The sequence below is a fragment of the Wyeomyia smithii genome, chromosome 1, assembly GCF_029784165.1.
Source record: "Wyeomyia smithii strain HCP4-BCI-WySm-NY-G18 chromosome 1, ASM2978416v1, whole genome shotgun sequence".
Classification (NCBI taxonomy): domain Eukaryota; kingdom Metazoa; phylum Arthropoda; class Insecta; order Diptera; family Culicidae; genus Wyeomyia; species Wyeomyia smithii.
The window spans coordinates 172421321-172443728 of NC_073694.1; the positions used below are offsets into that span (position 1 = coordinate 172421321).

Consider the following 22408-nt stretch of genomic DNA (forward strand, 5'->3'; position numbering starts at 1 on the left):
ACACTGAACAGGAGTGAAGAGCACATCAGCTGTCTTCCCTTCGCGGCCATTGTTGTTTGGGGCTCAGCATCGAGGGGTTCGTCATAATGGGGGTACTGTCAAACTATACACGGTAAGAAAGGAAAACCCATTAATGGGTACTTTTTCAACCATTTCGCGGAAAAGGGAGCCAACCCATTTAATGGGTAAACTCGATTTACCCATTAATGGGTATTCCGATCAAACGTCAAAAACTGGGTACAATTTTACTCATTTGAGAAACGAATTTTCTCAAGAAAATGGGTGAAATTTCACCCATTATTTTATACCTGCATCCATGCAAAAATGGAAATTTGGTGATTATCACACAAAAAAGTTAAAAGAAGTGAAAGTGAAATCAATTATTTTTAATTATTTGCAAATATATGAAAAAAGGCTTATTAACGAATACAGGATTACTTAACTACTATCATCAATTGTCAGAACCGCAATTCTCTGCAACAATTGATTCTCTAAACATAGCTACTAGTCTGTTTACACTTTGTGTTGTACTATTAGACTTAATTTTATATGTGATAATTTCAAAAAACTCAACAACCCTTTTTAAAGAAGGTGGAACTTTTAACTTAAAAACGCAAAAACATTTGAAGAGGATGTCCATAGCATGAAGTGATGAAGTTCCGCACTCCACTATCTCTCCTTCAACATATAAGTGAAAGTTTGTACCATCAGTTATTAAATGTGGATCTACGGGCGAATTCATATTCCATGCGACGTATTTGGCAAGTTGTTCTGGAAGGGATTTTGATTGATCCTGAAAAAAGAGAATAGTCAAACAAGTCATACAGACTTTTTTCGAATAGGAATACCGAAATCGCCAACATTCAATTCCGGCTTGGCTTTTGACACCTTTTCTGCTCAGAGTCACCAGAATTCTCAGACATCCTCGCAAATTATCTATTAAGAAGTAACTAGTTTTTAAACAAGTCATGGCAATTATTGAAAAAAAAACAGTGAACAAAACAGCTTTGTTCACGCGTAAAGTAACGCGTAATAACAAATCGACAGAACAAACTTAAAAGACACTTGAAGTTTTTTTTCACCCATTAATGGGTAAAAAAATGACCCATTTTTTTTCTAAGAATATGTCTTCCTAATGCGTAAAATTTTACCCATTTCACATTTTTAAATTTACCCATTTTTTTGACAGCCGCATATGACAGTGAAAAATGGGTAAAAAATTAACCATTAATGGGTTTTCGACTCTTACCGTGTAGGTAATAGGATTACGGTGTCAGGGAGGTGCGTCAAATGTATGGTAGCTGGCAGTGATGCCAGCCTCGTGAGAAAAACGCAATGATCTTTAATGGGCCTTAAATGGCACAGTCGAATCTCGAACACGATTTCGCAGTTATGGGAGATGGGTATCAATACTACAGCATACAGATACAACGAATGTGTAAAAGTTTTTTTGCAATTGAAAATACAGATTGGCATCCTTGCTGGTGTGTAGAGGTGCGAACAAGAAAAGTTTTTTTTTTTATTTTGACCAGACATAACGAGGCCTTACCGCAGACAGACGTCCAAGCTAAGTTCCAAACTTTTGTAAAGATTTTTGTAGTAGCAATTCGTAACCAGATGGCGCTACCAGTGACGCCAGCCTCATACACCAGCGAAAAAAATGTATTGGTCATCAGGCGGCGCTAGTATACAAGTGATTTATAACGCAATTCTCTTTGAAAATTTACGCGGAATTTTCGATCAATTTTGTTCTTGCTTGGACGTCTGTCTGTGGCCTTACTATGAGACAGCAAGAAGTTCGTTCGTGTTCGTTTATGGAAAATGAATGCCGTAGTTTATAGATTTTATGTTGTGGATAACTACAGATGCATGAATATTGATAACAAGATACTATTGCCCCTTGCATGACTATTTAGACTTCTGTGATAATCATTCAGTTTTTTTTGGGTTCATTTGTTTTGTTTTTCATTTGCAACATGTAGTATATATTTTTGAGCAGCTTTAGTTGAAAATTAGGTTGCATATCAAAACAAAACTAAGTGTTGCATGATTGATTGGGTGATACTGAGTATCGATACTTTCTCTATAAGGTAATCCACGAGACAGTTGCGATCAGCTGATTTCAGTCTGTTTTCAACTTATGACAGCTTTACGTATGTTCGATCGGTCGCAACTTGGATGCAATCCGGATCCAGAAGCGTGAAAAACAAATGTAACCCGATCGGTAGCTCTAGTATCGCATGAGCCAATCCTAAATACAAGAATAGAAATTCAATTTTGATATTATTGCCGACATTAAAAGATTTCGGTTATGGTCGTGTTTTGGTTTTGCAGTTTGAAAAACAGCAACAATAACAAACGTACGAGCAGCGAAACGTCACCCGTGGATTGCCTTATTGTCATTGTATCGATACCAGACCTCATGGTTTCAAGTTTACTTTATTAATATATATAGGTATCAAGCACTGACCATTGCTGCGGCCGAATTCCGAGCACACATATCTTCGAAAAGAAGAAAATTTCTTCATATTGTTTCAATGAATAAATTTTCTTCTCTTCAAAGAAACGTGTTCTCGGAAAACGGCCGCAAGAGTGATTTCTTTTTAACCTATCAAGGTAGCAGTCATGATAGAGTGTCTTCGTCTATATAATGAAATATTTCTGTCAAGCGTTACGATATCGCTAGTATCGATACCCATCACCCTTAACTGCGAAATCGTGTGCGAGAATCGACTGTATCGTGTACTTCGAGGTAGTCCAAACTGGCGTAAAAGTCGCAATATTACAGAAATTCCAGTAGGAATGCGTCTCATGCACAACTCATTGTCTGTTACTGTAATCTAGTACTTATGGTAGCTTTCTGCGTATCGAAACTTGCATGCTAGTGTTGAGTGCAAGAATTCGGTATTTGTCGGATTGCGATTTCAATCGGCCCGTTCGTTGCTTGTGGCCTGAGCTTGTTTTGTTGTGGTCACCAGTGATGAGAAAATAAACAAACCCTGGTAAAGGTTGCGAAAATAAGTGATCGAAAAAAGAGAAAGTACTTGAAGTTAAACATTTCACCGAAAATGTAACATTGTTGGAAAATTGCCAATTAGTTGGAAGTTATGACAAGTCATCGTGAATCCTGGCGATCAATGAGTCATGAGTGCGGCGGAGAAAATGAGGAGGATGATGAATCGGACACACTGACAGAGTTGTCCTTCTCCAGATCTCCTACCAGTAGCTTAGGTAGAAGTAGTACGGGATCAATTCCATGGGCTGAAGATGCGGTCAAGCAGAACCAGATGGAATGGGAACGGATCGAGCGTATATTCTATGGAGAAGAGGAACTGCCAAGTGACTGTAAAATCCGGGAGGAGTTTCTGGAGTGGATGACGGCTTTTCCACATATAAGGGTGCTTGGTAAAGCGGTTGCTGTGCGAGAGAGTCCATCAGCAAAGAGCAGTGATCCATTTCATGAGGAAATATTTGCGATAGACCCCCCTTTAATAAGTCGTATACGGTCATCAAAAAGTGGTATAACTGCTAAACATAGAGATTCTGAATTACAGCTTGTTCCTAGTGATATCAAAAGATATCTTCATATAAGTTCTGGTAAAGTTATGCGTAACAATCATAGAAATGCCAAAGATTTAGTTAAAAATACTAGCGATCCTATAATTTCGTTTATAGATACTATTGAAAGGCCGCCAAAGGCGAAAAATGCAAAAAATCAATCTTTTGGAATTTTAGTCAGTAATAATTACAATTATTTAACCAGCGTAGATCTGTCTGACATCAGAAATAGCAGTGCACAATCAATGAAACGCTTCAACAATAGTATAATGCATAAGAAGCTAACTCCTTTGGGTCAAAGACCGCTGCCAAGACCTGCACAGCTGGAAAAGCCAATGATATCCTCATCAGCATCAGCTACAAACAGTCGCATTCCTCCATTGAGTTCCAATTTAAAGTTTATCGTTAGAAATGCGAACGCCATACCGTCACTAGAAACGGAGCTTGACCAGCAACATGCAAAGTTTAGTATGGTTAAATCTGCTACCTCCTCCCGATACCCGCTTTCTCCGACAAAGAATATCGTAACACTTCCGTCTCTATCGATGCTGAATACAACGGAACAAACCAAGATTGTATGCCGTGGATCGCGGAAACCATCATTCAGTACGGAAATCGTCGGCCGTTCTATTTCTGCCGCCGTTACACAGAAGAACCTATCTAAAAGTAACACCAACGCACCGAAATGGAACGTTATTCACTATCCTTAATTATCTATAAGTAAGCCTTTAGCAGCGCTAAAAAAGCCGTCCTAATTTGCTTCTGCAGACATGATGTAGCAGCGCACTTTACACCTCACTGTTTACTAGTCGTAGAATATGATGAAAAATTTTGTAGGATAGCTATATGTTAAAAAGTTACACAATAAAGCAAAATTTGTTGCAAAAAAGGAAACAACATTCAATCCATCCTATTCCACGTGGGAGATGGTCTTTTGCAGTAGGGCCCTTATAACTACCAGAAATCTTAACTATGTTAGGCAGTTTGTGATCGCCAATAAACGCGAAGCTAACCGACAAGCAGGGCGATTAGCTTTGACGAATATGTACTTTGTTCTGTTGTTAAACATAATGGTCTTTTTATGGAAGACATCAATAGACAGGGTGGGTGCTTGTGCAATTCTGGTTAATTTATTTGTTTGTAATCGCTAATTGAAAAAATGCTCACACAAGCTGCAAGCATCGATCAGCCTGTGTACGTGATTGAATACGAAGCGAGCCAATTGTGCATCGGTTATTTAAATTTCGACGGAAATTGTCGGTACTGACAAGATGATTGTGCCGCTTGAGAAATCTTTCTATCAGTTGTATGAAGCGATTAACTTAATAAGGCTCAATGTTTCAGAAAAAAAAACACAATAAGAAAACGATGTAAAGCTAAACCGTTGTGTATCTTGTGCTTGTGTTCTAGGATGCCAATGATTTTTTTTAAATCGTTTAATTTGCTAAGGATCTATTTTGGTCAAATTTGTTTAGCTCATAAAGCTTCATATAGTGTATATATAGTTCTTCAAATACGGAACCAAAAAAAATTGTTTTTATGACTGTTAACTTAAATATACATTTATACCTTGTGCATAAGTCGAGTAATTCATCCAACAAAATTGTGTGCTGAAAACCGCAGTACTTTAAAGGGAAAATAGCTAGAAAGTAAAAGATCATTACAACATTGCAACGAGTTGGAAACTGTACCACAAATCGTTCGGGTTCAGGCCGAAAACGTTTCGGACAATTGTTCGAGTAACAAAATTGTAATTGTTCGGCGCAATTCTACTAGCGGACGTGCCGAATCGTAACTATACTTTCCCTAACAAAACGCATTAAAAACGCCAGCCGAGCAATATCCGTTTAGCCAAATATTCAGCTATCGCGGCTCTATGTCGATGCGGACGTACTTGAGCACATGTGTCTGTATATCTATTAGCTATCCGCTGTGCGATCGAAGCGTGAGTGAATTTAATCACATCAGCTAACTTGACAACCTAGCGGTTCATTGTACCTACGCGTTTTCACTAAGTACCAGACCGATGTCTGCACTGGACTCCTGCAGTGCCGAGAGGCACATAAAACTATTTTTATGACGACTATCATCACTGCACGGCACATGGCGGCTGGTTTGCTTCCGTCTGTAATTGTGAATGCAGAAAAATTGTTTAAGTACGATGTTTCATATCGAAAGATAGCAAAAAAGAAAACCTATATCGAAAGATTTTGCACAATTCCGGTTTAGTAATCTATTCATGAAGCACATATCGAAATTTGTCTATAGAGCAAAATCATTTCAAATCGCCTGGAAATACGCGAAAATTTAATCGACCATTTTTGATTTGAATAAAACTTTGCACACGTATTTGGCTTAGCAAACTTAGCATTTTTCACAGGTGGAGAGATTTTTTACACCCATGAGTTACATTCTAAAAGGGCGTATGCCTTTTGGCATAGGTTTTATTCGAAGCATTGTAGCGCAGAAACCGTTGGTTGTATAGAAAAACTGTCTGAGAATGAGTTGCAGGGAGTTAAAAATGCGCCATGAAAAAAATATACACTGTACAAAAAAAAAGAGCTGATTTTTTTTTTATTTTTTTTCAAAGAAACTTGACGTTAATACGCCACTTTTAAAAAAAAGTCCAGGATGGAGAAATGAAAAATATTTTTTTTATGGTAAATTATTTTTTTTATGAAAATTCTAATTCAAACATTTTTCAAAATATTTGTATTCTGATGATTTTAAAAGATGCAGAGAGTCATTTTAAATCAAAAAGCTCTTGGTAGTTAACATTCTAAATGCATTGGTTTTCGAGTTATTTCTAATTTAAGCTCGAACAATTATTAAAATTTAGGAAAATACACGTTTTTCTTAATTTGTTCATGGTTCTCCAGCAAAAACCATACATTCATTGGAATTCTTGATCAAAACTATACAATTCATTCTTTGACAACAAAACGATTGGACGAACGGTTCTCAAGAAAAGAGTTAAATGTTCTAAGTGATATAAATATATATAAAAATCAAATATTTATTTTCGAGTTTCATTATCTTAGGAACATATTTTTTTATGATATAGATACTTTACAGAACTAGTTTCACCTTCTATTTTATATACATCATAAGTAAATGATTCGTCATCTTTTGAAAACAGCTTCGATTGTAACTTATTTTCTGAAATCGGAACAAAAGAGTAATACTTTTGTGTGGCAGCTATTATTATAGATTTTTTTTAAATATTGCTCAATTCTGTTACTCCTTGTTCATATTCTTCATATGATACCCAACTAAATGACATTTTTGATGAATTTTCATTACTTTTCTGATTAGCCCAATCATACAATTCTTTTGCGCTTGTAATGGGATGTTCATGTTCTTTAGCTAAACTTGCATTTCTTGCCATTCGTTTTAATGTGCCACCAATTGCATCGCATGGGCCTTTACCATGAGAAGTCGCGAAAAATGCCACTCTGCATCGACGTTATATCTTGTTTTGAACTTGCAAAGTTTTTTCTATTTTTATATTGTGGGGCAGCTCCATCAGACATAAATATCGCTTTTTTCAACTGTATTTTTGTTTTCAAAAAACTCATTAATTTGGCAATGAACACCTGAACCGCAACAGTATCATGATGGAGTACTTCCGATATTATGATGAAGCTGATATTCTTAAGTTTTCCAGATTCTGAATAGTAAACAACGAAGGGATGATGGTGGCTTGACTATCATTCCAATGACGACGTGTTAAAATGAGCTTGACTGTTCAATATTTTTAATTTTGCAATAACGTTTTCGTTTAATTTGCGTAAGCTTGATGAGCATCGATGATCAGAAAAGGGTTTACAGCACTTGGGCTTGGTGTATTCCATTTTCACTTTATTCATCTTCACAAAATGCAAACTGTTACTAACACTTCTGGAGAAGTGCAATCGTATTTATATACGGAAACAGATATTATGGGTTACCCAGGAGGTAGGTAGCTTACTTTACAAACAGTTGTTATTAGTAAACAAGTAGGTAGTGTTGCACGACAAACATACGTGTAGGTAAGCTAAGGTACAGCGCCTGAGTTATTTATCCAATCGTTTTGTTGTCAAAGAATGAACTGTATATTTTTGATCAAGCTTTCCAATGAACGTATAGTTTTTGCTGGAGAACCACGGACAAATTAAGAAAAACGTGTATTTTCATAAATATTGATAATTTTTCGAACTCTAATTTAAAATAACTCGAAAACCGAATGTTAAAATATTCTGTTAAATATTCTTAAATAATGTTAAATATTCTGAAAAATGTTTGAATAAAAATTTTTATAAAAAAATTAATCTACCATAAAAAAATATTTTTCATTTCTCCATCCTGGACTTTTTTTTAAAGTCAAGTTTCTTTAAAAAAAAATTAAAAAAAAAATTGAACTCTTTTTTTTTAAATTGAAATTTAATATTTATTTTTAATTTTTTTTGGTCAAAATTTTTTTTTGTACAGTGTATATTTTTTCTATGATGCATTTTTAATTCCCTGCAACTCATTCTCAGACAGTTTTTCTATACAATCAACGGTTTATGGGCTACAATGCTTCGAATAAAACCTATGCCAAAAGGCATACGCCCTTTTAGAATGTAACTCATGGGTGAAAAAATCGCTCCATCTGTGGAAAATACTCAGTTTGCTGAGCCAAATACGTGTGCAAAGTTTCATTCAAATAAAAAATATCGATATTCGAACATTGGTGATTTGACGCGGTCTTGCTCTATAATAAGTTGGGATCTTACATCCGATTTAAAGTTGATCAATTGATGAAGAAAATAAGGCAATATTCTTGTGACAAATTGTATGAGTTAGTCTGTTGATTATTCGAGAAAGTTACAGGCACAGTTTTGTGATTTACAACATTTGTGCACTAGAATCAAGCCGATGTCTATAATTTACAGTATTTTTGAATACAGTTATCATCGATAATGTTAAGAAAAATTATAGATGATAGTGGCATTCCTGAAATGTGTTGGAATGCATAAGGAAGTCATCATTCCTCCCATACAATGATTCCGTTCCATTTCACCTTAATAAGTTATGAAGTGTGTCTGATGTCCTTGCAAATCAAAAACATTATTTCGTATAGACCATTTTACGAGACGTTTCTGAACTCAATTCATGAATGAAATTATGACAGAAAGCTCGGAACCGCTGACATAACGCACGTAAAAGCAGCAGCAATATCAGCAGGATCCGTGACACCTGTCAGTTCATAAAATGGTCTATTGTTCCAGAGAAATTGACAAATCTGAGTTTTTTCAAATTTTATCTTTACTATATGTTAATAGCTAAAGTATAAGAAATATTCATATAACAATAATATACTGATAAAATATCATCAAATGGATATTTGTTGTTCATAAAGCCACGACCGAATATTGAATATGAATTTATTTAAGGTTTACTAAATTCTGCAACATGTTTCATCGGACAACTGCTCTGGAAACTGTTCACTAATTTTTACTGAAAAAAATAGACAAAAGACTTGCCCAAGTTTTAGCATGTAAATGAGTTCGGAAAAATTTCTTACGATTTCGCGACGAGATACACTTATGAGGCAAGTTTTAGCTCATGTCGACCGAATTTACTCACGATCGCGATGTTTTTTTAGTGTAATAAGAAAAGTATACATACTTTGACTAGTGATGTCACTTTGTGTCACGTACGCACCGTGTAACGTACGTGCCGGTATTTGTGAACAAAAAATATTCCAGTGGTCACCAGCGTGAAGTGACGTGAAAAAAAAAACAGCATAGCTCTGGTGATAGTTTAGCAGTTTGTGATATTTCATGAGGCACACCCGAAATGCGCTAGTATGCTTGAGGAAGCCATCGGTCTGCCTCTGCATGTATTCCGTACCGTTTCACCTTAAGAATAACAATACAAAATTTTCTGATAAATTCAGAGTATGGAAAGATTTTCAATTTCTCGTACAGATCGAAAAAAAGGAGCTTGAGACAATTATGCTCAAATACCTTACCTTACCAAACCATCTCAAACTGTGGTGTGGCCTGTACGTAAAAGTCGTCTCCATTCCAATCGGTCCATGGCTGAAGTTCGCCAGCCCTGCAGTCTGCTTAGGGTCCGTAAGTCGTCTTCCACCTGATTGTTCCACCTCACCCGCTGTGAAACTCTCCATCTCGTCCCTGACGGATTGGTACCAAGAACCATCTTTACCGGGCTGTCGTCCCTCATCCTTACGACATGCCCAGCCCATCGCAATCTGCCAATCTTAGCAATGTGGGCGATAGATAGCTCCCAAGTAGCTCCTCCAATTTATGGTTTCTGAGCCTTCTCTTCGTTCCGTTCTCCATCTGCAGTCCACCGAAGATGGTATGCAACACCTTCCGCTTGAAGACCGCAAGGGCGCATTGGTCCTCCACAAACATAGTCCATGTCTCATGGCCGTAGAGGACTTCCGGTCTGATCAGCGTCTTGTAGATGGTTACCTTGGTGCGGCGGCGATGAATTGATGATGTGTAGGCACGTTTTATTCGCAACATTTCTGCATTACCTGCTGAATCGCGACTATCTGGTCCGTGGTGGTGCGGGCACCCATGAATCTTGTCTGGTAGTGCCCCACAAGCTACTTCGCAAGTGGTGTTTGGGTGTTTGGGAGAGTACCTTGTAGGTGGCGTTCAGCAGAGTGATTGCCCGGTATTTGCAACACTCTAGTTTATGGGACACAAAATACCTTCCATCCACTCCTCCGGAACTCGTTCTTCCTCCAAAATCTTGACAATCACCCAGTGCACGACTCTAACCAGTGTATCTCCACGGTACTTCAACAACTCACTGGAAAGAACTCCTGTTGTTTATTTGTTCGTGCACCATGATCAGTTGCCATACCGTCCTCGCGCTCTACTGCATTGCCGTTGAGATGCTCATCGAGTGCTGCTTCCATCTTTCGATCACCTGACACTCGTCCGTAAGGAGGTTCCCGTTCTAGCTCCTGTCGGCTTGCGACACGTAGCCTTCACGGGTGCTGTTCAGTTTCTCGTAGAACTTCCAAGTGTCGTCAGCTTGGTACAGCTTTTCTATCGCTACGCGATCTCAGTCCTCTTGCTGGCGCTTTTTCCTTCGACGGACTGAGTTTTGGCTGTTCCGTGCCTGTCGGTAGCGTTTCACGTTCGCTCTCGTACGGTGTTGCAGTATTCTCGCCCGTGCTGCGTTCTTCTCCTCGACTAACTGCTTGCACTCACCGTCAAACCAGTCATGTTTATGATTCGGAGTCCTTGTACCTAGTAGCGCTACAGCAGTGCTACCTATGGCGGATCGGATGCTCCCCAGCCACCTTCAAGAGTAGATGCGCCAAGCTGCTCTTTCGTGGGTAACGCTGCCTCCAGCCAGTGCTGATAAAAGTCATTTTCCCCAGCAAAATTCTTCGAAAATTACAGCCAATCATTTTAAATTTTCACTTCCAATGATCGCAGCACTCTTTTAGATACACTAGCTTTTCGTCCTAGTAACGTGCTGTTATACTCAGATAAAATAGATCGCGCGCATCGTTCACGGTTACGGAATAAATTTTGACGACAAATCCAACCAAATGATTTTCACTTCAAATCGAAAAAGAAAAACAAACAGTCCACTCAACCAAAATGAACCTCAGCGAAACACTTTTTTACTGACACTGACCGATGCCTTGACAATCTTCGTTAACTGATAAACTTTTTTTTTAATAGGGGGGGGAATGTTTGTAATGATTTATTTATGTACTAATATCTATTCAGAATTAGTATTATGTGTTCTGCCACAAATGGTGACATTTCAACACTATTATATATATATATATATATATATATATATATATATATATATATATATATATATATATATATATATATATATATATATATATATATATATATATATATATATATATATATATATATATATATATATATATATATATATATATATATATATATATATATATATATATATATATATATATATATATATATATATATATATATATATATATATATATATATATATATATATATATATATATATATATATATATATATATATATATATATACTTTTTTTTTTTTTTTTTGTTTCAGGTGGAGGGGAAATTTGCATCCAAACCCCTGAGGTGACCAACCTCAGGGAGTGTGGGGTTGGTTTGAATCAGTGACCGGACCCACTAAAACCCCTCCAGTCTCCAGCCCATAATACTCCCCGGGACCACCGCTAGGTATTGCTTCGGGGAGCGGCTTTTGTGCTCTGTGCACCCTCTTGGTTCTATAGATCTCTTTGCTAACTTAGCTAACTAACCTGGAGACTGGCCGTTAGCTAACACTGGCGTGTCGGTGGTCAACCTGTCGCCTGTTTTGCAATTCTAAAACTATTTGAGAGGCGGCTGTACAAACCGCCCTCCAAATGTTTGGGTCTTTACACATCCTCCGAGCTAGGTTGTCCGGAGTGGTGTCTGGCCCGCTCACTACCATCATGTCGCTCCGCGCATGCACAAAACGAGGGCACACGAAGAAGACATGCTCAGCAGTTTCTTCCGCATCCGCGCACTCGGGACACATGGGGGACCCCGCATGCCCGAATCTGTGTAGATACTGCCTAAAGCAACCATGACCTGACAGAATCTGTGTCAAGTGGAAGTTAACTTCTCCATGGCGCCTCCCGACCCATCCGGATACGTCCGGAATAAGTCGATGCGTCCATCTACCCTTTGCGGAATTGGACCATTCCTGCTGCCATCTGATCATCGAGAATGACCTTCTGGTGCCTCGTATACCCCTTGTGTCACGTTGATCGAAGCATTCTACGTCCTCCTTAATGGCTATGCTGATAGGCATCATGCCGGACAGGACGCAGATTGCGTCGTATGACACTGTACGGTACGCGCTCACAACCCTCAGGCACATGAGCCTGTAGGTACTTTCCAGTTTTCGACGATGACTGTTGGTACCTAACGCTTTGGACCACGCTGGCCCACCATACCTAAGTATGGACGAAACCACGCTGGCAAGAAGTTTACGCTTGCTGCCATATACCGCTGAGCTATTGGACATCATTCGAGATAGTCCTGCAGCGGCCGTTGAAGCCCTCTTACAGGCATAGCCGACGTGACTCTTAAATGTGAGCTTATCGTCAACCATAACCCCCAAGAGCTTCAAGGAACGCCTTGAGGTAATGGTGCAGTCACCGACTCTGACCACCGCCTGTTGCTCTAATTTGCGGTTGTTCACAACCGTAACCTCCGTTTTATGGTGCGCTAACTCCAGTTTCCTAGAGTGCATCCAGTCTTCGACCTTGCGTATGCAGTGCGCGGCCGTCAACTCGACCTCTTCGATCGACTCGCCGTAGACCTCTAGCGTGATGTCGTCTGCGAAACCGACGATCACAACCCCTACAGGGAACTTTAGTTTCAACACCCCGTCATACATGACATTCCACAACACCGGGCCCAGGATGGAACCTTGCGGTACCCCTGCGGTGATTGGGACGCACTTCTGACCCTCCTCCGTGTTGTAAACTAGTACCCGATTCTGGAAATAATTTTCCAAAATCTTGTACAACGACACCGGTACGTGGATGCTCCTAAGCGCGAGCGCTATGGAGTCCCAACTGGCGCTATTGAATGCATTCTTCACGTCAAGCGTGACGATTGCGCAATAGCGAATGCCCCAACTCTTACGCTGGAGTGCTACCTCTGCCGTCTTGGTGACAGAGAGAATAGCATCCAGCGTGGATCTACCTTTCCGGAAGCCGAACTGGTTACTTGCCAGACCGTTTACACCCTCTGTGTACTTCACCAGTCTGTTGAGGATAATCCTCTCAAGCACCTTGCCCGTAGTGTCCAGCAGACAGATAGGTCTGTATGCCGATGGGTCCCCTGGCGGTTTCCCAGCCTTCGGCAACAGCACCAATCTCTGTCGCTTCCACCTGTCCGGAAAGAGGCAGTCATCCAGGCACTTCTGCATGACTGCTCGAAATAGATCAGGGGCCACTTTCATGGCCGTCCTGATGGCCAAATTCGGGATTCCATCCGGTCCCGGTGCCTTGCTCACCTTTAGGGAGTTGGCGATCACGATGAGTTCCTCATTCGTAACCCTTACCTCCTCCACAACCTCTGCACGGCTGCCGTCTCTCACGGATTGGATGCCCGGCAGGTTGGCCGACCATCCCTGGTCTGTGTCTGAGATACTGGAACGTCGGACGTGAGACTCAGCAACCGGAGGCCAAGGATTTGGCTCGTGTCGTGGAAAGAGTCCCTCGATGATGCGCTCCAGCATCGCTGGTGATCGCTCTGCAGGCGCCAACACGCCTTTGGTCTTCGCCATTACGACTCTGTAGGCGTTGCCCCACGGATTCGTATTGGCACTCGCGCATAGCCTATCGAAGCAGGCCCTTTTGCTCGCCTTTATCGCACTTTTAAGCGCCGATCTTGCAGATCCGAATACTACACGGCGCTCTACCCTCTGTGCATCGGTACGTGCACGTTGCAACATCCGTCTTGCACGGAGGCACGCGCTACGGAGGTCCGCTATCGCGTCGGTCCACCAGTATACCGGTGACTTACCATTCCTAGGTTGGCGGGTCCTAGGCATGGTGGCGTCGCACGCCCGCGATAATGTGGCAACTAATTGGTCAGCACTCGGGCGGAGCCAACTGCCCCCCTCGCGCTCTCTTCTCATTGCTTCTGCAAATACCTCGGCATCGAAATGCGATGTCTTCCACCCGCGGACGGTCGGAGTATTGGCTCTACCCGTCGCCTGCCGCCTCACGTTCTGGACTACGCTATAGCAGACCGACTGGAGGTCACTATAGGTGTAGCCATCGTCTACCCTCCAGTTCACGATCAGTCCTGGGCTGGAGAACGTCACGTCGATGATCGACTCCGCACCATTTCTGCTGAATGTACACTTGGTTCCAACGTTGGCCAGATCTAGGTTGAGCTTTGCCAAAGCTTCCAACAAGATCTGACCCCTCCGGTTCGTGCGGCGGCTTCCCCACTCAACAGCCCAAGCGTTGAAGTCGCCCGCCACTACTAAGGGTGTTAGTCCCGTCAGCTCCATAGATAACAAATCGACCATCTGGGTGAACCTTTCGATAGACCAACGCGGCGGAGCATAACAACTGCAGTAGAACACTCCGTCCACCTTGGCAACCGCGTATCCTTCATTTGAGGTTGACACAACCTCCTGAACCGGGAACTTGCTGGTCGTGCATATGGCCGCCGTACTGGACTTATCTGCAACCCAATTACCGTTTCCGGGAGGAATGCAGTAGGGGTCCGATACGATTGCGATGTCCGACCGCGACTCAGACGCTGCTTGGTATAGCAGCTGCTGTGCCGCATAGCAATGGTTCAGGTTCAATTGTGTCACCCTCACGCCCGTGGTTTCGTGGCCGCCTTACCGGCTGGGCACCGTGGGCCTCCCATAAAGTGCTTGGCGTCCCGTTTTCCAGTACATACCAAGCACTTGGGTGGCTCCCCGCAGTCTTTAGCTTTATGGCCAGCACCACCACAACGCCTACATAACTGGCTCCTATCGGGCCCCTTGCAGGTCCAGGACTTGTGTCCTCCCTCGAAACACCTGAAGCAAACGTCCGGCTGCTGGAGTATGCTCAGGGGACATACTGACCAGCCAACCTTAAGTTTGGCTGTCTTCAGGGCCAGAGTTGCATCGGCCGATGCAAGCCGGAAAGTGGCCACCTGGGTCCCCGCTGGACCCTTTCGGAGGCGAATTACCTCAGTGGCTACTTCCACTCCGCACTTCTCCTTGAGGGCCTGTGCAATATCGCACCTCTCGGTGATTTCATCCAGGTTTTTGAGCTGAAGAGTCACCTCTGAGGTGAGTGCCCGAATTTGCACATCTTTCCCGAGGACCTGCTCGGCTACCGTCTTGTAGGCAGCGCCCTTGTTTTTAGCATCCTTACGGAGCTCAAGGATCATCTCGCCGGTGCGAAAACGACGGATGGTCCGCACATCCGCTCCCAGATCCTTGAGCTGGGTTTCGCCTCTCATTTTCTTCAAGACTTCGGAGTACTTGGACCCCTCCGTCTTGAGTATGAGGGCGTCGCCCCTGCTTCGCCCCTTCTTTCCCATTTTTGGACGATTTGTCGCCTTCTCGTCGTTGCGCTTGCTGTCTTTTTGGCGCTTCCTTCCTCCCACGGTAACCCAAGGGTTTCCCGTAGCTGCCACTTCGGCAGACTTTTCGGCGGACTTGGAGGCCGTTGGTGTGCTATCTCGCGGGCTTAGCACAACCAACCGTTTCTTGCTGTTCTCGGGGGCTTCCCCCGGAGACTGCCTTGCTCTTTTTGTGGCTGACCCGGAGGCGCAAACCGCTGCAAACGTGCAGGTGTCCGTTTGGACCGACTTCGTCGCCCTTCCGGTCACCTCCGTTGCATTCTTCTCTGCAGCCACCGCTCTTGCCTTGAGCTCGGCGTGCTCCTTCTTCGCAGCATCGACGAAGGACCGAAGCATGTAGAGAGCCTGCTTCAGGTACTTCGTCGTGTTGGTGCGACTTTTCGCAAACTCGATTATGGCATCGAGCTGCTCCGACAGCGCTACTACCTTCGGTAGCGTGTCTCGCTGTCTTCCGACCGCCTTTATCAACAGTGGACCAGCCACTGCGATGTCTTGCGTCGATCCGGTAGGCGTACTGCCTTTGCCGTCTTCGCAGGCGTCCTTTACTGCATCCATCTCCGCCTTTCTCGGCGGAGACCTCTGGATGCCTCCTCGTGCAAACGGGTTTTTCAACCCATCTGCGCCCAATTGTTGATCTTCATTTTTTTCAATATTCATTCCTGTTAATTGGGTCCCCCTTCCAGCCGCTATCCTTATCCATACTGGAGTGGTCGCCTATCTGGTCCCATGGTAGTCTATGCCGAAGTAGTGAGGCCATGGCTAGGGGCGGCTGCCATAGCGCCTTTTGAGCAACTATGACACCCCCGACCGGCGCAAGTCAGGAAAGGACATCTGATCCCACTCCTGCCCGGTTCCCACCGGGCAATGAATTTGGAACGTACTGGAAGGCCTGCCAGGTTTTACGGGACGGAGACCCCTGCACCGGTTGTTGTCTCGCCGTTTCAAGCCGTTGTCACACGACCTTACTAAGGGAGCTCGGCGCAGGTGCCAGCCCAGAATCGTGGTACGAAAACGAAATCCGACTCTTATCATATGGCGTTGCGACCAGTTACCGTAATTGGGAACTTACTGGCATCAATCCCAATGGGCGAATTAGTGCATTTGGGTGGTGGGAGCGGCACTATTCGCTCCGTCAGAGCTGCTTCCGGATAATGTGACTTTTGTGAGAATTCGGCGGCCCAATGCCTGAGTCTCACCACAACCTAGGCTAGCTCTCGCTGATGGTCCGGGACTGCGTTCTTGCAGTTAGCACTTCCGTGGCCTACGGTGATCGCCAAATACCGACCCGTGGTGGCATACAGCTCTGCCATATATATATATATATATATATATATATATATATATATATATATATATATATATATATATATATATATATATATATATATATATATATATATATATATATATATATATATATATATATATATATATATATTAGTTTTAAGGAGTAAATGTAGTAATGAAGATAGAAAATTAAACTAACTGAAAATATGATTGTAGAAACTACGAAAAATATAGTTCAGCAGGTGGGACTCGAACCCACAACTTCCAATCTCCGGTCAGATGTGTTCCCGTTACACCACCGCAGAACGTTAAAGACGTAGTTCTAGAATCGAGTTTTGTATCGCTTATCCAATTCTCGCACTTCGTACATTTACTCAGTAGAGACTATTATTTATAGCTGGCTATTGGAAAATATATCTAAACTTTTTTGTAGCCGACTTCATATAACACGAAGGCTTTTTCCTTTTGCGGAAATGCTTGTATCGTCACAAAACAGAGATTTCTCACAACCTGGTGGTAAATCAGGAAGATCAGAAGTAAAAATGTTATATAAGATTGGGCCCAAGATACTCCCCTGAGGCACACCAGCTCTAACAGGCAATCTATCAGATTTACCATTTTGATAGTTAACCTGAAGAGTGCGGTCAGTCAAATAACTTTGTATCATTTTTGTAAGGTAAAGCGGAAAACTGAAATTTGACATTTTAGCTATTAAACCTTTACGCCAAACACTGTCGAATGCCTTTTCTATATCTAGTAGAGCTGCTCCAGTCGAATAGCCGTCAGATTTATTAGTTCGAATCATATTTGTTACTCTAAGTAACTGGTGAGTAGTGGAATGCCCATGGCGAAAACCAAACTGCTCATTTGCAAAAATTGAGTTCTCATTAATATGTGTTATCATTCTATTGAGAATTATTCTTTCAAAAATTTTGATGCCTCAGCTGGATCCTTCTCGGGTTTTAAAATTGGAGTGACTTTGGCATTTTTTCATTTCGTAGGAAAATGTGCTAGTGCAAAGCATCTGTTAAAAAATTTTATCAAGAAATTTAAAGAGTTTTCGGGGAAGTCTTTTAATAAGGATATAGAAAATCCCATCATCTCCTGGTGCTTTCATGTTTTTGAATTTTTCGAGAATAGTTCGCACCTCATTCAAGTTTGTTCCCAATACCTCTTCAGAAAGAAATTCTTGGGTGGTGATCTGATCATACTTTTGGTTTACTTCATTTTCAATAGGACTTACTACGTTCAAATTGGAGTTATGAACGCTCTCAAACTGCTGAGCAAGTTTTTGAGATTTTTGTTCATTCGTTAGAAAAATGCAATCACCATCTTTAAGGACTGGAATGGGCTTCGAAGGTTTCTTAAGAACCTTCGAAAGCTTCCAGAAAGGTTTTGAATAAGGTTTTAGTTGTTCAACTTCTCTCATGAAATTCTCATTTCGCAAAAGAGTGAATCTATGTTTAATTTCCTTTTGCAATTCTTGAAAAATAATTTTCAAAGCAGGATCACGAGATCTTTGGTATTGACGTCTCCGTATGTTCTTCAAACGTATAAGAAGTTGAAGTTCACTGTCAATAATTGGTGCATTAAATTTCACTCGAGTCTTAGGAACTGATAAATTCCGGGCATTGAGTATTAAGCTGCTAAACTTATCTAATGCTCTGTCAATGTCAGCACTGTTTTGTAAAATAATATCATTATTCAAATTTTCTTCGATCGTAGAACGATATCTATCCCAGTTAGTCTGGTGATAATTTAACACAGATCTAGTGGGATTTAAAATAGTTTCATGGGAAATAGAAAATGTTATGGGAAGATGATCAGAATCAAAGTCAGCATGAGTTAATAAATCACTGCATGAATGACTTTGATTTGTTAGTACCAAATCAATTGTAGATGGATTCCTAATAGAAGAATAACATGTAGGACCATTTGGAAATAAAACTGAATAAAATCCAGCCGAGCAATCATTAAACAATATTTTTCCATTGGAATTGCTTTGAGCATTATTCCAAGATCGATGTTTCGCATTAAAATCACCGATGAATAAAAATTTAGATTTATTTCTTGTGAGTTTTTGCAAATCTCCCTTGAAATAATTTTTTCGCTCACCAGTGCATTGGAAAGGCAAATACACTGCGGCTATAAATAAAGTGCAAATACTTGTTTCAATTTCAATTCCCAAACTCTCGATAACTTTGGTTTAAAGATGGGGTAAAACACGATGTTTTATTCGACGGTGGATAACTATTGCAACTCCACCACCGGCAACATCAATTCTATCAAACCTATGAACCATGTAATTTGGGTTCTTTTTTAGTTTAATATTTGGCTTTAAAAGCGTTTCAGTCACAACTGCAATATGCACATCGTGGACTGTTAAAAAATTGAAAAATTAATCCTCTTTCGCTTTTAAAGAGCGAGCATTCCAATTTAGAAAATTTATAGCATTATTTAAAAACATTGCTGAATTTCAATTTCATAACAATATTAGTTGTAAATTTTATACCTTCTTGAACAGCCTCGTACATCGAGTTACAGTTCAACAAAACGGACATTAGCTGCAGCATGGATTGTTGTAGGTATTCAATCTTTTCTGGAGTTGGACTACCTAAATCAATACTGGCTGACTTTGCAGCACCAAACACGAATGGTTTGTTACTGTTTGAATTTGAAATATTACCTGTAAGGACACTGGCATATGAACAGCCTGGTGTTGCCTGAACCGGATTGTTTTGTCTGAAATTTGTGATCTGAATTTAAATTATTACCTACAGACACACCTGCTAGTGAAAGTGCTGGTGATGCCTGAACAGTATTGAAAGTCTTTTGTACACCCACATTGACAACAGGTTGCTTAGAATTCCTACGTTGTCTGGAAGCAATAATTTTTGACCTTACAGGACAATTAAAGAAATTAGATTTGTGATTTCCCCCACAATTTACACATTTGAAACTATTGGTGGTCTCTTTCACGGGGCAGATATCTTTCGTGTGACCAGTGTCACCACAAATCATACATTTTGCCGCCATATGGCAGTTTCGAGTTCCATGACCATGGGCTTGACAATTCCGACATTGAGTAAGATTATGGATTTCTCCATGTCTCTTGAAATTTTCCCACTTTATTCGTACGTTGAATAAAACACGTGCTTTTTCCAAACATTTCAAATTATTTACTTTGGTACGATCAAAATGTACTAAGTAATTTTCCTGGTGTATTCCAGTTTGATTAATTTTGGCATTTGCCTTTCGTTTCATCAAAATTACTTGGTTGGGAGCAAAACCAAGTGATTCTGACAAACATTCTTTAATTTCCTCAATAGTTTGGTCATTTGAAAGACCTTTTAAAACAGCCTTAAACGGTCTCTCGTTTTTGGAATCAAAAGAATAAATTTTGTACATCTTTTCAGTCAAATACTGTAAAAGATGTTTATGGCCATCAAAAGATTCGGCCAAAATACGAATTTCGCCTTGGCGGCCAATCTGAAAATTAACTTTCACATCTGACAGAAACGATGAAAGCTCTGATCGAAATGCTTTAAAATTGGCTACAAATACCACAATAGGTGGAACTTTAACCTTCTTCATAACGGCTTTATGCTCAGTATGAGAAGTTTTAATTTCTTGATCCCCAACGGAAGAAAGAATATCATACCTGTTAGTCGAAATTTCAGTGTCACTTGGAGGAGATGCCTCACGTTTCCTTGAAGCCGCATCAAAGCGAGCTTTTTTATTTTTTCCAGGCATAACTCACTTTCACTTCACTATAGAATTTAAGTAGAAATATCTCAAACCAAATTTACTCACTAAACACTCGTTAACGTTAAAAACAAATTTATTACTTTGCGTTTCAACAGGTAGCCTTTCAAGAAGATTGCCTGTTGAAAGCGAAAAACAAAATTTCAATATCTCTCGGTAGTCTAAGACTTAGCCTCGAGCTGTTGGTAAAATGCGACCGTACTGTAGGACAGTTCAAGTCGATCTGATTAACTGATAAACTGATTTTGTTGTCTTGCTTCCATCGCATGAAATATAATGAGGTGTTTTGACAGTTCACTTTCATGCAAAAAGCGGGAAGGGAGAACTCTGAAAGGATTGTAAAAAAATAACGTTTATGGATGCCTTTTTTGAATTTCACTCAAAAGTGTCAACAAATATCAACCCTGCCTCCAGCTGCTACGCGTATTCCTGTGCAACCCCGGCGTCCCGCAGTTGGTCGATATTTGGTCGCGGCGTTCGACTTCGGCGGGTGTTACACACCGTCGATAGTTTTGAGCGCATGCATACAGCTACTAGGTAGTGGTCCGAATCGCACTGGCATTGCAGTAAGTGCGAATGTTGATGATGTCGGAGAAGAATCTGCCGGCGATGAGAACGTGGTCTATTTGATTCTCTAGTTGTTGGTCGGGTGATCTCCATGTGGATTTGTGGATATCTTTGTGGGGGAAGAAGGTATTTCGGACTACCATACAACGGGAGGCCGCAAAGCTTACGCATTGATGAACGTTATCATAAGACACGGCATGCAGGCTATCTGACCCGATTACCGGTCTGTACATTGCCTCCCGTCTTACCTTAGCGTTCATGTCCCCAATAGCGACTTTTATGTCCCGTCGCGGGTAGCTATCGTAGACTTGTTCCAGCTGCGCGTAGAACGCTTACTTTTCGTCGACGAATCTTTTTTCATGTGGACAGTGCACGTTGATGATGCTGCATATATTCCTTAAAATTAAAAGCACAGACTAACAGACGTAACAGTGGAACCTTGCTCCACAGACTAACAGACGTAACGCTGGATCTTAGCTCCATCGCCACAAAAAACTTTCATTTACAAATTTTCAATCGAATAACAGTCATCGCGCGAAAACGTCGTCTGGGGCGCTGTCATGCAATCTCATACATATTTTGTAGTTCCCCATTTAACACATGCAGTAACGCTGGCGCTGATGTCGAATTACATGACGCAGCGCGAACACGACAGCAGATGGTGCTAGTGTTACTAACGTAAAGTACTGGAATCATCCAAACGATGATTTTATAGGAAATTTGTTCGACGTGTTATGTCTGTTAGTCTGTGCTAGCTCCGTCGCCACAAAAAAAAACGATCATTTCAAATTTACATTCAAATAACAGTCATCGCGCGATAACTCTGTCTGTGGCGCTGTCATGCAGTCTCATACATATTTTGTAGTTCTCAATTTGACACATGCACATACGCTAGCGCTGATGTCGGAATACAAGACTCAGCGCGAACATAGCAGCAGATGGTGCTAGTGTTACTATCGTAAAGTACTGGTTTCATTCAAACGATGGTTTTATGGAAAAGTTTTTTGAAATGTTATGTCTGTAGGTCTGTGTTAAAAGTATGCGGAAACGGAAACTCGATGAAATGTCTGTAGAAACTATGAAAAGTTGCAAC

At 41.2% G+C, this 22408-nt stretch overlaps 1 protein-coding gene across 1 annotated transcript; it reads right to left on the reverse strand.

Moving 5' to 3' along the window:
* Positions 1–418: 418 nt before the first annotated feature.
* On the reverse strand, positions 419–5870 carry LOC129728536 (uncharacterized). The gene is made up of 4 exons (XM_055686981.1): positions 5754–5870; positions 5561–5683; positions 849–936; positions 419–793 (listed from the first exon to the last, which is right to left on the reverse strand). The coding sequence occupies exons 1-4, from the start codon at positions 5806–5808 to the stop codon at positions 739–741; spliced, it is 321 nt and encodes a 106-aa protein (XP_055542956.1). The 5' UTR covers positions 5809–5870; the 3' UTR covers positions 419–738.
* Between the last annotated feature and the right edge of the window lie 16538 nt (positions 5871–22408).

Bases quoted from the DNA above. Each gene is read 5' to 3' on its own strand.
- LOC129728536 (XM_055686981.1), bottom strand. From the start codon at position 5,808: ATGTGCTTCATGAATAGATTACTAAACCGGAATTGTGCAAAATCTTTC. The intron at 5,684-5,753 runs GTTTTCTTTTTT...TCACAATTACAG, and splicing joins TGCAAAATCTTTCGATATAG to ACGGAAGCAAACCAGCCGCC. The intron at 794-848 runs GTATTCCTATTC...CTCTTTTTTCAG, and splicing joins ATTGAATGTTGGCGATTTCG to GATCAATCAAAATCCCTTCC.